The sequence below is a fragment of the Hyperolius riggenbachi genome, chromosome 9 (genome assembly GCF_040937935.1).
Source record: "Hyperolius riggenbachi isolate aHypRig1 chromosome 9, aHypRig1.pri, whole genome shotgun sequence".
In the NCBI taxonomy this organism is placed as follows: domain Eukaryota; kingdom Metazoa; phylum Chordata; class Amphibia; order Anura; family Hyperoliidae; genus Hyperolius; species Hyperolius riggenbachi.
Window position 1 is genome coordinate 27,749,923 of NC_090654.1, and position 15,390 is coordinate 27,765,312.

A 15,390-nucleotide genomic window follows, 5' to 3' on the forward strand; every position below is an offset into this window, starting at 1 on the left:
TCTGTCCCTGGGGTGCCCTGGATCTCTTCCCCAGGGGTTCCCGGCACTGCCCACTGACCCCTCCTGGCCACCGCTGCCCCCCCCCCCCCCGGCTGTTCCCGCGGCCAGAGCTTCAGACCTCGATCAGCCGTGACCAGATACAGCGGGGGCTAGGACCTAGCGTACACCGCAGATATGCGGAAGTGACATCACTTCCGCATATACAGCGTGGTGCATCCAGCGCCCGCTCTACCTGGTCGGGTCGCCCGCGGCGCTGATCGAGGTCTGCTGGCTGCGAGGTAAGGGAGGCGCCTGTCACTCACTATCTATCGGGGGTCCCTGTCACTCACTATCTAACAGGGGTCCCTGTCACTCACTATCTATTTGGGGTCCCTGTCACTCACTATCGGGGGTCCCTGTCACTCACTAGCTAACGGGGGTCCCCGTCACTCACTATCTATTGGGGGTCCCTGTCACTCACTATCGGGGGTCCCTGTCACTCACTAGCTAACTGTGGTCCCTGTCACTCACTAACTGTGGTCCCTGTCACTCACTAACTGGGGTCCCTGTCACTATCTAACGGGGGTCCCTGTCACTATCTAACGGGGGTCCCTGTCACTCACTATCGGGGGTCCCTGTCACTCACTAGCTAATGAGGGTCCTTGTCACTCACTAACTGGGGTCCCTGTCACTCACTATCGGGGGTCCCTGTCACTCACTATCTATCGGGGTCCTTGTCACTAACTGGGGTCCCTGTCGCTCACTAACGGGGGTCCATGTCACTCACTAACTGGGGTTCCTGTCACTATCTATCAGGGGTCCCTGTCACTCACTAGCTAACGGGGGTCCCTGTCACTCACTATCGGGGGTCCCTGTCACTCACTAGCTAACTGGGGTCCCTGTCACTCACTAACTGTGGTCCCTGTCACTCACTATCGGGGGTCCCTGTCACTCACTAACTGGGGTTCCTGTCACTATCTATCGGGGGTCCCTGTCACTCACTAACTGGGGTCCCAGTCACTAACTGGGGTCCCTGTCACTCACTAACTGGGGTCCCTGTCACTCATTAACTGGGGTTCCTGTCACTATCTATCGGGGGTCCCTGTCACTCACTATCGGGGGTCCCTGTCACTCACTAGCTAACGGGGGTCCCTGTCACTCACTAGCTAACGGGGGTACCTGTCACTCACTAGCTAACGGGGGTACCTGTCACTCACTAGCTAACGGGGGTCCCTGTCACTCACTATCTCATGGGGGTCCCTGTCACTCACTACCTAACTGGAGGCGCCTGTCACTCACTAGCTAACATTGGGGTCCCTGTCATTTATCACCTAACTTGGGGGGCTACCATATTAAGGGGGCATTCTGCCTATTTATGTGAAATGCTGTCTATTTATGTGCCTCATGACTGCTGGATTTGTCTTGTTGGGACCCTTATGATTTGTTAGGGGCCTCAAGATTGCTGAATTTGTCTTGTTGGGGGCCTCATGATTTGTTGGAGGCCTCATGATTGCTGAATTTGTCTTGTTGGGGGCCTCATGATTTGTTGGGGGCCTCATGATTGCTGAATTTGTCATGTTGGGGGCCTCATGATTGCTGAATTTGTCATGTTGGGGGCCTTACGATTGCTGAATTTGTCATGTCGGGGGCCTCACGATTGCTGAATTTGTCATGTCGGGGGCCTCACGATTGCTGAATTTGTCATGTCGGGGGCCTCACGATTGCTAAATTAGTCTTGTTGGGGACCTCATGATTGCTGAATTTGTCTTGTTGGGGGTCACATGATTGCTAACTGCCAGACTATGGGAAAAGCTGAATCCTAGCATTAAACCTACTTTTTTAGCTTTTTAAAACAGAATATAAAACTGGGAGGTTCTAAAAAATTGAATACATTTTTCAGGAGTAGGATGGATGAAATTGTTTATCTTCACAGTTTATTTTCAACTTGGATGTTCCATAATGTTCATGTATGAGTTAAAACGTTTGTACAGTATCTAGTTTAAATTGCTGTTGCCACTTTGTGATAGATAAGTGACTTTTGGGTTGCAGTTTTGGCACTCTGCCTCCAAAAGGTTCGCCACCACTGTCCTAATCTAATGTCCCACCATTGCTAGGTTCATGTAAATTTGTCTCCACCAGTTACCACACCTACATTCTGGTCCATGGCCCACCCATTTTTCGGTGCGGCGCGATAAGCGTGCTGCACAACGTGATCCTCATATTTTTGGCATGCTAGCCGCAGTGTGCTGAATTCTGCTGCCTACAGTATGTACAGTATACGCTGTTCTCTAGTGCCTGCACTGTGTGCTGATCTACCTCCAGTGTGTACAGTGTAAGGTGTTACTCTGTGCCTTTACTGATTGTAAACCAGCTGTATTGTATGCTGATCCCTGCTACTTTCAGTATGTACAGTATTAGCTGTAAAGCCTGGTACACACATACATGTAATGATCCGCTCAGCTGCCTTGCTGTCTTGTTGGGGGCCTCATGATTTGTTGGAGGCCTCATGATTGCTGAATTTGTCTTGTTGGGGGCCTCATGATTTGTTGGGGGCCTCATGATTGCTGAATTTGTCATGTTGGGGGCCTCATGATTGCTGAATTTGTCATGTTGGGGGCCTTACGATTGCTGAATTTGTCATGTCCGGGGCCTCACGATTGCTGAATTTGTCATGTCGAGGGGGCCTCACGATTGCTGAATTTGTCATGTCGGGGGCCTCACGATTGCTAAATTAGTCTTGTTGGGGACCTCATGATTGCTGAATTTGTCTTGTTGGGGGTCACATGATTGCTAACTGCCAGACTATGGGAAAAGCTGAATCCTAGCATTAAACCTACTTTTTTAGCTTTTTAAAACAGAATATAAAACTGGGAGGTTCTAAAAAATTGAATACATTTTTCAGGAGTAGGATGGATGAAATTGTTTATCTTCACAGTTTATTTTCAACTTGGATGTTCCATAATGTTCATGTATGAGTTAAAACGTTTGTACAGTATCTAGTTTAAATTGCTGTTGCCACTTTGTGATAGATAAGTGACTTTTGGGTTGCAGTTTTGGCACTCTGCCTCCAAAAGGTTCGCCACCACTGTCCTAATCTAATGTCCCACCATTGCTAGGTTCATGTAAATTTGTCTCCACCAGTTACCACACCTACATTCTGGTCCATGGCCCACCCATTTTTCGGTGCGGCGCGATAAGCGTGCTGCACAACGTGATCCTCATATTTTTGGCATGCTAGCCGCAGTGTGCTGAATTCTGCTGCCTACAGTATGTACAGTATACGCTGTTCTCTAGTGCCTGCACTGTGTGCTGATCTACCTCCAGTGTGTACAGTGTAAGGTGTTACTCTGTGCCTTTACTGATTGTAAACCAGCTGTATTGTATGCTGATCCCTGCTACTTTCAGTATGTACAGTATTAGCTGTAAAGCCTGGTACACACATACATGTAATGATCCGCTCAGCTGCCTGCGCAGGCAGGCAGCTTCTTGACCACTGTTCAGGTCTGCATTCTGCAGGTCTCTGGAAAAGAGACCTTTTGTCAGTTTTGCAGCTTGCTGTCAGCCTTCCTGGTGGATTGTTTAGTTAGTTAGAGTATTCTGGGGACTGCACTAGGCAGTTTCTCTAGTGCAGTTAGCCTGCTTATCTGTTTTGTCTGTATTGCCTCTCTGTTGCGATTGTCCTGTCGCCAACGGTGGTCGTCAGGAAATCGTTCTGTCTGTCTTGGAGTATAGCTGGAGCAGCGGTTGCTACCAGCTATCTCCTCTGTTTGTCTTGCTCAGATCGCACTAACCTCTAACGGTAGCGGCTGTGGATCCTTCTGATTTGCTTATTGGAGTATAGCTGGAGCAGCGGTTGCTACCAGCTATCTCATCACCGTTTCGATACTTGGATCGCACTCGCTCTGGCGGTAAGAGCAGTGGATCCTGCTAGCTCTGTTACTTTACCTGGATCGCACTCACTCTGGCGGAAAGAGCAGTGGATCTTTCCTATCCTGTTTTCCGTTCATCTGTCTGTCTTGTCTGAGACGAACGCTTGCTGTAGCCTCGGTGAGGTAACCGTTAAGCAAGCGCACGCGTTCTCTGTTTCATGTTTGGGTGGCGGGGGTTAGTTAGGGGTGCTTGTCTCTGTTGTGCTTAACATGCGGAGACCGCGCAGTAAACACGTTCGCTGTTGCGAATGAGTGCGGTGTTCGCGTTTAGTTAGCGTTTGTTATTTTCCTTATCTTCTCATTGTATGATTTGCTGTGCCTTTGCTACTCTCGTGCCCTGTCTTGCTTAAGCCTTGTGTCACCTCTGGCAATCGCCTCTCTCGCGATTGCGTTCCTACTTCGCTTCTGCTGTTGTGTGTGCACCGTCGCGGGTTGGCGACTAGATTGGGGCATACACATACATTCTGTCCCTGTGCTCATTCTCAATCGCTTCTCTTGCGATTGCGTTCTCACTTGGTTTCCGCTGTTGTGTGTCCACTGTCCCAGGTTGGCGACTAGATTGGTGGACATACATACATTCCTCATCTGTACTTGTTCAGTCTTGTGTCGCTGTTAGCAATCGCCATCTCTTGCGATTGCCTTCTCACCTGATCTTCATGGTTGTGTGTTCATCGTCGCAGGGTGGCGACTAGATTGGTGGACACACATACCCTCTGTCGCTTTGATCTCTCTCTTTCAGGGCTATCTTGCCCTGCGTTTCTTCCCTCCGTACAATTCCTGTCTGGCGTCAGTGGCAGGGCAGAGGATCTTTTCCTCTGCACTCCACAGCTCCATCTGCCGACAGGAATTTCCCTCTAAAGGTGCTTTGCACCTTTTGCTGGGTTCTCTCAAATTATACGCTTGTGGAGGATTTCCGCAGCGTCAGCGCAGGTCCTGTGCGCTGACCACGGAGAGTACTCCACAATCGTTACAATACAATTTTGATTAGCCAATTTTAGCTCTGTTCATCAAATTCATTGTCTGTTGGCCCACTTACTGCACGGGGGTGGTAAAATTGGTGGTCAGTGATTGACCAATCAAAATTGTATGTGCGTATACATCTTTGATCTATGCCTATACTGATTGTAAATTATCTAAATAAACGACAGGGGGCTCCATCCAATATTTTGATGGGCAGGCCCGTTATCTGTAGCTTACACCACTGCTAAGTTCATGTACATTTGGCCCCACCCATGGCCATGCCCACTCACCTCATGGCCACGCCCGTTTTTTGCCCCCCACCTGATGCCCACAGGTGCCCCTGATCTCCAAGGACCCTAGAAACGCCCCTGTAATCTGCTACACAAAAACGCTCCCAAAAATGCTAGGCATGTTTAGAAAACGTCTCTAAACATGCCTAGAATCGCTCTCAAATCTGCTCCAAAAACCTCTAGCGGTTTGAGGATCTGCTAGCGGTTTTGGTGTGCACTGGGCCTTACATACGATTTTATTTAATCACTTCAAGAGACTCTGTAACAAAAATTTCATCCTGTTTTCTACCATCCTACAAGTTCCTAAACCTATTCTAATGTGCTCTGGCTTACTGCAGCACTTTCTACTATCACCGTCTCTGTAATAAATCAATGTATCTTTCCCCTGTCGGACTTGTTGCCCTGTGTCTGGAAGGCTGCCAACTCTTCCGTGCTGATCTGTTATGCACACCCCTCTCCACCTGGCCACTCTATGCACACTCCAGTGTGTGTGTGTTATTTACATAAGCCAGCAGCGTCTCTGCTCTCTTATCAGTGACAGAAGAGAGCTGGATAAAAATCCTCCTCTGCTAGGCTGTGAAAGGAGCTGGCTGACACATACTGAGGAATTACAGACAGGGCAGAGCTGTCTGCACTCTGCAGGAAGAAACGATCAGCTTGTCACTAGTATTCAGTGGATGAGAGCTGCAGGGGGACAGAAGATAAACATACAAATGATCTCTTGAGATTTAAAAGGAAGGCTGTATACAGCCTGCTTGTGTATGGATGTATTTTCTATGTGTGGACATACTGTACATCAACCTACTTCCTGTTTTGGTGGCCATTTTGTTTGTTTATAAACAAACTTTTTGAAACTGTTTTTGACTACTTTTAATGCAGAGGGGAGCGGCGAAATTGTTATAGAGGGGAATAGGAGGTGTCCCCTAATGCACTGGTATGTTTACTTTTGTGCAATTTTAACCACTTCACCACTGAGGGGTTTTACCCCCTGAGCACCAGAGCAATTTTCACCTTTCAGCGCTCCTTCCATTCATTCGTCTATAACTTTATCATTACTTATCACAATGAAATGAACTATATCTTGTTTTTTCCGCCACCAATTAGGCTTTCTTTAGGTGGGACATTATGCCAATAATTATTTTATTCTAAATGTGTTTTAATGGGAAAATAGGAAAAATGTGGGAAAAAATAATTTTTCAGTTTTCGGCAATTATAGTTTTTAAATAATGCATGCTACTGTAATTAAAACCCATGAAATTTATTTGCCTATTTGTCCCGGTTATAAAACCGTTTAAATTATGTCCCTATCACAATGTTTGGCGCCAATATTTTATTTGGAAATAAAGGTGCATTTTTTTCAGTTTTGCGTCCATCCCTAATTACAAGCCCATAGTTTATAAAGTAACAGTGTTATACCCTCTTGACATAAATATTTAAAAAGTTCAGTCCCTAAGGTAACTATTTATGTATTTTTTTTAATTGTAAATTTTTTAATTTTTTTTTAATTACAAAAAAAAAAAAAATGGGGAGTGTGGGAGGTAATGAGTTAAGTTTTTGTGTAACACTAATTTATTTATATGTAAAAAATGCTTAGGGTGTAGTTTTACAATTTGGCCACAAGATGGCAACAGTAACTTTTTGTTTGTTGCGACCTGCGAGCGTCCTTCCGGACGCTCGCAGGAAGTACTAGGAGGCTGTGAGTGGTTTTGTTTTTTTTTCACAATGATCGCGCTGCCCATCGGAGAGCAGCGGATCATTGCGGGGCTTAGATCAACGAACGGGAATGGATTTTCCCGTTCATTGATCTCCGGGCGAGCGGACGGCGGCATGTTTACTAGCGGCGGGTGGCGTGTTTACGAGCGGGAGCACGGACAGCGTCGGGAGCGCGGAAAGTACGGATTTCTCCGTCCCTGGGCGTTAAAGGATGGAAAAAGGGACTGAGAAATCCGTACGGGCGGGGGTAAAGTGGTTAACAATACAGATTCTCTTTCAGCTCACAGGGTTGTTAACTTTATGCATCCGAGCAACCTTTACCTCCAATTCATTCACCAATAACTTTATCCCTACTTTTCACACTGAAATTATCTATATCTTGTTTTTTCCGCCACTAATTAGGCTTTCTTTGGAGGGTACATTTTGCTAAGAATTATTTTATTCTAAATCCATTTTAACAGGAAGATTAAGAAAGTAATGGAACAAATGCATTATTTCTCAGTTTTTGGCCATTATAGTTTTAAATTAATACATGCTACCATAATTAAAACCCATGTATTTTATTTGCCCATTTGTCCTGGGTGTTACAACGTTTAAATTATGTCTCTATCACAATTTATGGCGCCGATATTTTATGTGGAAATAATTTTTTCAATTTGCATCACTATTTACAAGCCTATAATTTAAAAAATGATATTAACCACTTCACAACTGAAGGGTTTTACCCCTTGAGCACCAGAGCAATTTTCACCTTTCAGCGCTCCTTCCATTCATTCGTCTATAACTTTATAGTTACTTATCACAATGAAATGAACTATATTTTGTTCTTTTTGCCACCAATTAGGCTTTCTTTAGGTGGGACATTATGACAAGAATTTATTCTAAATGTGTTTTAATGGGAAAATAGGAAAAAATGTGGGAAAAATGTATTATTTTTCAGTTTTCGGCCTTTATAGTTTTTAAATAATGCATGCTACTGTAATTAAAACCCATGAAATGTATTTGCCCTTTTGTCCCGGTTATAAAACCGTTTAAATTATGTCCCTATCACAATGTTTGGCGCCAATATTTTATTTGGAAATAAAGGTGCATTTTTTTCTGTTTTGCGTCCATCCCTAATTACAAGCTCATAGTTTATAAAGTAACAGTGTTGTACCCTCTTGACATAAATATTTAAAAAGTTCAGTCTCTAAGGTAACTATTTATGTATTTTTCTTTTAATTGTAATTTTTTTTTTATTACAAAAAAAAAATAAAAAAAAATTGGGGAGTATGGGAGGTAATGAGTTAATTTTTAGTGTATAACTAATATATTTGTATATGAAAAATGCTTTAGGGTGTAGTTTTACTATTTGGCCACAAGATGGCCACAGTAAGTTTTTGTTTATGCGACCTGCAAGCGTACAGGAAATACGCTTGCAGGAAGTTCAGGGAGGCTGGGAAACTTTTTTTTTTTTTTAACAAATCAATTTTATTGATTTAAAAAACACGTACAATACAAGTACATACAGGTACTCAAATAACATTAGATAAGAGAAAGTAACAGTGGTACACATATTGAGTATACAAGAGGTATATCGCACAGAGTCAAGAGCTTGAGTATCTTATACAATATGAGGATATATTGGTATAGTAGTACTTACAAAACATTTAAACAGTAAATTACTGATTATTCCAATAGTATATCAAACTGGCATAAATTCCTTCAATTTGGACTATGTAATTGTGGTCGTACCATCCGGGAAACTTTTTTTTTCACAATGATCGCGCTGCTTCTCGTAGAAGCAGCTGATCATTGAGGGGGGCTTAGATCAATGAGCGGGAAAGGTTTTTCCCGTTCATTGACCTCCGGGCGAGCGGGCGGCATGCATGAGCGCGGGGGCGCGCGGACAGCGGCGGGAGCGCGAGAGGTGCGGATTTCTCCGTTCCTGGGGATGAAAGGATGGAAAAAGGGACGGAGAAATCCGCACCGCTGGGGGTAAAGTGGTTAAAGGAATACTATCAATACCCAAGTGTTCTAAAATGACAATGTGCAAATAATGTCTAAGTAGCTGTGTAAACATTTTCCTACTTTTCATTTTAAATATCAGAGGCAAAAGCTGTAATTTATTGATGGTAGGATTTAGCTATATTGGGACAAATCAATTGCAGAAGGGGTGTCTGCTTCAATGCACATCCAGAGTTGCATATCAGACTACAGAAAGCAAATATCAAACATATCAAACTCTGAAAGCAAAAATAGTATGAAAAGCTGTGACAATTAGTTACATTTCCTCTGCTCTCTTCAGACACTTCAGTCAGAAACACAGGACACAGAAGCTGCAGCTGTTGGGGGCTTTCTCTCTGTCACACACAGGGTTAATTGATCAAGTGTGAGGGGAATTTCCCCTATCCTCATGGCTCAGTCTGCCGTCAGTTTTGGCATCAGTAAAGTTTGAAAGTATTTTGATAACAGTAAACAAAGAGGTTGCTACTAAAATGTATACACCAGTTTTTTTAGCAGCACTTCCCAAACAATTTTTGTGTCAATTGAAAAAAATATGTGAATCGATAGTATTCCTTTAACATACTCTCTTGACATGTATATTTAAAAAGTTAAGACCCTCAGGTAAATATTCTTTTTTTTAATTGTAATTTTTATTTATTTTTGTATAAGAAAATTTATTTGGGTAATTTTTGGTGTGGGGAAGTAAACAGCTAATTTTTAAATGTAATTTAATGTGTTTATTTATTAAAAAATGCATGTGGGTGTAGTTTACTATTTGGCCACAAGAGGTCAAAAAAGTCCTGGAAGCGTAGGATGATGCTTCTAGGAACTAGAATGAGGATGGGGAACTTTTTTTTTTTTTTTTGCAGAAAGACTGCAGTCTTTGATAAGAGACCGTCGGTTTCTCTGCAGGGGACTTAGATAGATGAATGGAAATTATATTCCCATTCATTGATCGGGGCGCTAACAGTGGGCGGCGGGAGCGTGCGCAATCATGCGCACCGCACACTGGCAGCAGCACAGCCTATCTGGACGAACATATTCGTCCAGATAGCTAAAGTGTATATATATATATATTTATATAGCTCTGACATATTCCACAGCACTTTACAGAGATCACTGATTCATTCCCACCATCAGTCTCTGCACCAGAGGAGCTTACACTCTAATGTCCTCACCATAGTCACACGCTATTATTATTACATAGTTACATATTATACATTTATATATCTCTGACATATTCCACAGCGTTATACAGAGATCACTGATCCATTCCCATCAGTCTCTGCACCAGAGGAGCTTACACTCTAATATCCTCACCACAGTCACACGCTATTATTATTATACACTAGATGATGACCCGGTGTTGCCCAGTACGTATTTGGCTGGTGTCGGCTCCGCCCACTTCTTTTTAGCCCTAACACACAAATACTCAATGACCGAATTTGTGAGCTTTGGCATCAATAATATGTACAGTATATTACCACAGAAATTAAATAAATCAGATTGGCGGTTTGTGACTCCACCCCTCTCCAGTATTTGCACCCCAATCACCCAATGACCAACTGTAGCAGGTTTGAGGCATCTGCTATTAACAGTGTAAAAATGGCAGCAATTTAAATATTACCCTTGAAAATCAACAGGTGGATTTTGAATGGCTATTATAGGCTCCACCCACTTCAATGAATATTAATCTCAGTCACTCAGTGACCATCTAGGCAAAGTTTTAGAACCCTGCCATTAACAGTGTAAGAAGGCCTGCAGTTGATATTTTTCCAGTGAAATTTGTTTTTTGCTCTGCCCACTTGGACACACAGTCACACAATGACGAAGTTTGTGAGCTTTCGGGTCTTTGGCATCAATAAAAACAAATCCGATTGGTTGTTTGTGGCTCTGCCCCTTTTCTGAATTTGAACCCCAGTGACCCAATAACCAAATGTACCAGGTTTGAGGCTTGTGCCTTTTAACAGTGCAAAAATGGTTTAGATGCGGTTTTTGAGGGAATGCGTATTAGATGCGTATTATGATGCATATTTGATGCGTATATTAATGCGTAATTATCCGCGTATTGTACGCGTGGGATGGGTATTGGGAATAGGTTCTTACGCATATGGGTTTTTCTTTTTTTTTAGTAAAATTAGTGAGCAAATGCTGTAAGAATCAGTTATTAAGCATTGGTGAATATCCAGTGGAGTTCTACATCTAAGGTATATAAATATAGAAATAAAAAGACCAACAGATGTTTGTGAATAAATATGTGTTTATATATTAAGATCATTATGTGATATAAAAGTTCATGTGTACAGGTCCTTCTTTCTTTTATTCATATATCTGTTAAACAAAGTATGTTTTATGTATACAGTGTCTTGTTTTTATACATATAATATGTCTGTGACATATGTTTAATTTTTGAAAAAATTCCAATAAAAAAATTATTGAAACATAATAGTGCAAAAATGGCAGCTACTTTAATATTCCCATTAACAAATGAATATTGATTGGCTTTTTAGGCTCCACCCACTTTTCTGAATATTAATCTCAATCACACAGTAACCAACTATGCAACGTTTGAAAACCCTGACATAAACAGTGAAGAAGGGCTGCAGTTTACATCGGTTTTTAACTCCACCTAGTTTTTGTAAGCTTGACACACAGTCATTCAATGACCAAGTTTGTCAGCTTTCAGGTGTCTGGCATCAAAATTGTGTGAATGGAAGCAGTGTACATTTTCCCATTAAAAATGAATGGCTGAAATTTAATTGGCTGTTTTATGCTCTGCCCAATATTCCTGGAAATCTGATGTGCTGTTTGTAACTCCGCCCAGTGGTACAAGGGGGCCGTGAGACCCCCAGAACATATCATCCCAGGTAGTAAAGGATCTGTGTACCAAGTTTCATTCAAATTATTCAAGGCGTTTTCGATGTGATCGCGACACACACACGCACACGCACACACACACTTTTATATATATATATAGTTTTATATACCAATGACTATCTTTCTTTTTCCATTTTTGTCTTCAGGATTTATTAGCCTTGGCATCCAAGTTGGAGTTATAGAAGAAATAGTGCTATTGGATAAGTTCACTAAACCTTTCAGTGATTTTGGAAAAAGCCTGAGGAATTATGGCACAGATGTCAAAGAGAAGTTCTACAAGGGCGAGCTGAAATCCAACACTGCGTATGTCCCCTCTACTTCTTGTCACTTCCTGTCAGGAACCGGCCCCATGGCAAGCCTGCAGATATGGTTCCCGACTTCAGGTTTGACCAGATCGAGAGGGAAGCAGCCTTAGTCAAGCTACAACAAGGCTGTCGCCCCTTAAAGCACTTCTCACTGCCACCACTAGCTGCTGCTAGACACTTCCACGATTCCCACTCTGCTGTCGAGGGATCTGCATGCAGTCCGTGTTTTCGTATTCGGGTCAGCTTTGTGCTTTAGGCCCAATATGGGAACTCCACGCACACCCACACACAGTACAATCGTACAGTAGCAAGGCACAATCAGGCACTGAACTTGTAACATAAATTACACTGCAGTCTCTCTAGGCTATGAGCGTTGGCTTAGTACAGCAGAAGTCAAACTTATTAAATAACGATTTAATATTCCAGAAAAAAGTGGAACAATGCAGAAAATAATATATACACAAGATTTACAAAAACCAAAGTAAAAATTACAAAATAAAAGTTACAAAGATACACAACAAGACAAGGTTGAAGAGATAAAAGGGAAATAACATTTACCAGCGTGTAGGTTAGAGCGTTGTTTGTGGGTGAACGCAATCTGACCAGGTCAGTGCAGCTCTATCGTCTTTGCTATCTCCGAGGAACTACAACTCTAAGTCTTCCTAGCTGAGGTTTTATAGCCAGATTTGTGGCCCGGGGCCACGCAAATGTCCAGATCCAGGAATAACCCAATTTCCTCAGGTATGACAGCCCATCCTTGCTGGATATGACATGCCACTTCAAAGCTTTTCCTGTTTATACACATAAGCCTCAATTCACTAAGCATATCTCCTGTCTTTAATAACGTTTCTAGAGTGGTCACCATGGTGATGAGGCATGTAGTATTCAGGAAACATTTTAACTCAGGCAAACCTAAAGTTAACTCTTCTGTCTTTCAGTTAGGTCTTCAATCCTTAAAATAACTCCACAGTTAAAGACAGGCTGTTTATTAACTGCGTGTGAAAATAACTACAGAGGAGGTAAATTAACTACAGAGCAGGTAAATTAACTACAGAGGAGGTAACTTAAGGAATGAAGAGATAAGATAACTCTCTCACTGTGTAGAGGTAAGTTTTTTTTTCTTGCCTTATTACCTCCAGCATGATCTTAGTGAATTGAGGCCATAGACTTCAAAACACTTCACACACTTACAGCAGGCTGTCATATGTAAACTTCATTTGGTCTGGATTGTGTTTTAGCTTGTTTACATAGACACAAAGTTCAAAGCAATGCAAGATCCAGGACAGAATAGAGGGTCGTTACCTAATTACTTGTATCCAGAGGAACTGCATGCAAATGTAGTTTTATTGACATACCGACAATCACATTAGCAGCTTCTTTGAGCCAGGTGACAATAGTACACATCTGAGACAGTATTTCACAGCAGATCAAAGGTGAGGACATGACTGCTAGTGGCCTAATGAGCCATTTCCTAATTAGAGGCTAGGTAGACAGTTCCTAATTGAATGTCTAGGTTCATATGCCTATCCAACGTAATTTATCTATTCAAATGCAGACAATGGTAGCTTCTCCTGCTTGTCCACTGAATGCAGAGTTAATTTACATTTACATACCATACATTTACATACTCCATGAAGCCCACTGGCAGACTGGCATACATACACATCTGACAGAATACACAGCAGACATAAAAATGGGAAAATATGGCTTCTGTATTATCTCAACATCATAACTAGCTGTGATATCATGACACCTCCCCTCTTCAAGATGGCGCTGGCAGACGATTCTGACGAATCGTCTTGCCAGCGCCTACACTGCCGGCCTGGCTTGGTGGGGTAACTCCTTAGCATTCTCAGGAGGTTTCCCCACCTGGCCGTTAGCTCCCAGCTACACGGCTGGAAAACTAGGCCAGGTTGCTGCAATGGGTCGTTGCCCCCGGCAACCTGACGTAACCAACCAGAGGGATGATGGTTCGTGACGACCCCAAATTCGCGACCATAGAGACAGTGCTGCAGCTGAGGAAGGGTTCCAACAGTCACCACACGCACTTTCTCTATAGTGGCAGGAGCTATCTCTCTGTCCCTTTGGGAAACGTTTATCTGCCGGTTTGCCTCCTCCACTTCGGACAGCTCCGAGGGAATAACTTCACAGAACCCTCTCAGCCTGCCCCTCTCAGCTGGTGACCTGCTGGCCAGCCCCCTGAGCTCTTTCCGGCGGCTGTCAAATCGAACAGCCCCAGAGAGCTCAGTGCTGCCTGTCATGCGTGCCAGGGAGGCTGCAAACGGAGAGGTTCCTGGGCCCCCACGGCCCGGTTCCGAAGTGGACACCGCTGACCTGGCAACATCTGCCACTTCAGTGGGCAGTCCCTCTGCTGTAGACCCGCTAGCGCTGCTGGTTACCACTGCAGTGGAGGGAGTGTCCGCATCACACATATCATTGCTCATACATTTGATCTCAAAAACATCTGAAGGGGAAAGATTTGGCCTGGTGCCGTCTGCCCCTTCAGTGGGTAGTTCATCTGCTGCAGCCCAGCGAACACTGCTGGTTACTCCTGCAGCTGACGGAGTGTCCACATGACAAGCATCCTTATGTAGCACAACACATATGATATCAACATTATCAGCCCTGCACATTTTGTCATTAAGAACATCAGCACATACAACATCAACATTATCTGCAGCATCATACACATTGCTACTCAGCACTCCACAAGTAGCATCAACAGTTCCTGCATCGATTGCCTCGATAGTCCGTGCGTCACAAGTGACATCATCAGGTTCTGCATTCTCTGTATCAGCATGTCCCACTCCAGGCCTGGGTACTGGAGACTCACTATGGCTTGCTCCTAGTATACAGTCCTTAGCCCCTGGAGGCTCACCAGCACCCCCCACCTGCACAGAGTTATCAAACAGTCCCTTGCAAGTGTCCTGAACTTCTGCTAGGGAGGCTACCTTCCCGGGGGTTGGAGTCGGCTCATACCGGGCCACTAACCGTCCCAGGTCAGTACCCAACAAAACGTTTGTGGGGATGGCATCTGTTACCCCCACTTCTCTCATTCCACTGCCGGCACCCCAGTCCAGGCGAACCCATACAGTGGGTATGGCTGGGCTGACACCCCCAACTCCTTTGACAGCCATAGTCTTGCCAGGAATGTACTCCTCCGGATTCACAAGCTGGGGGCGCACTAGAGTCACCTCTGCTCCAGTGTCCCTCAGGCCAGTGGTAACTGTATCCCAAACCATGACAGGTTGCAGATTCTCTGCATAGCCAGTGGCATTTCTGGTAGCACACAAAGCAGTTTGGACTTCACTGGGGTTTGAGGCCTCACTGAATTTTGGGGCCACCCTCTTC

At 43.8% G+C, this 15,390-nt stretch overlaps 1 protein-coding gene across 1 annotated transcript in view; it reads left to right on the plus strand.

Moving 5' to 3' along the window:
• Window positions 1-15,390, plus strand: part of LOC137531516 (apolipoprotein A-II-like) — a 94,245-nt gene that overhangs the window by 67,162 nt on the left and 11,693 nt on the right. Inside the window, exon 3 of the mRNA XM_068251438.1 lies at window positions 11,881-12,037. Coding sequence (XP_068107539.1) covers window positions 11,881-12,037 — 157 coding nt within the window. The remainder of the gene's footprint in view (window positions 1-11,880; window positions 12,038-15,390) is intronic.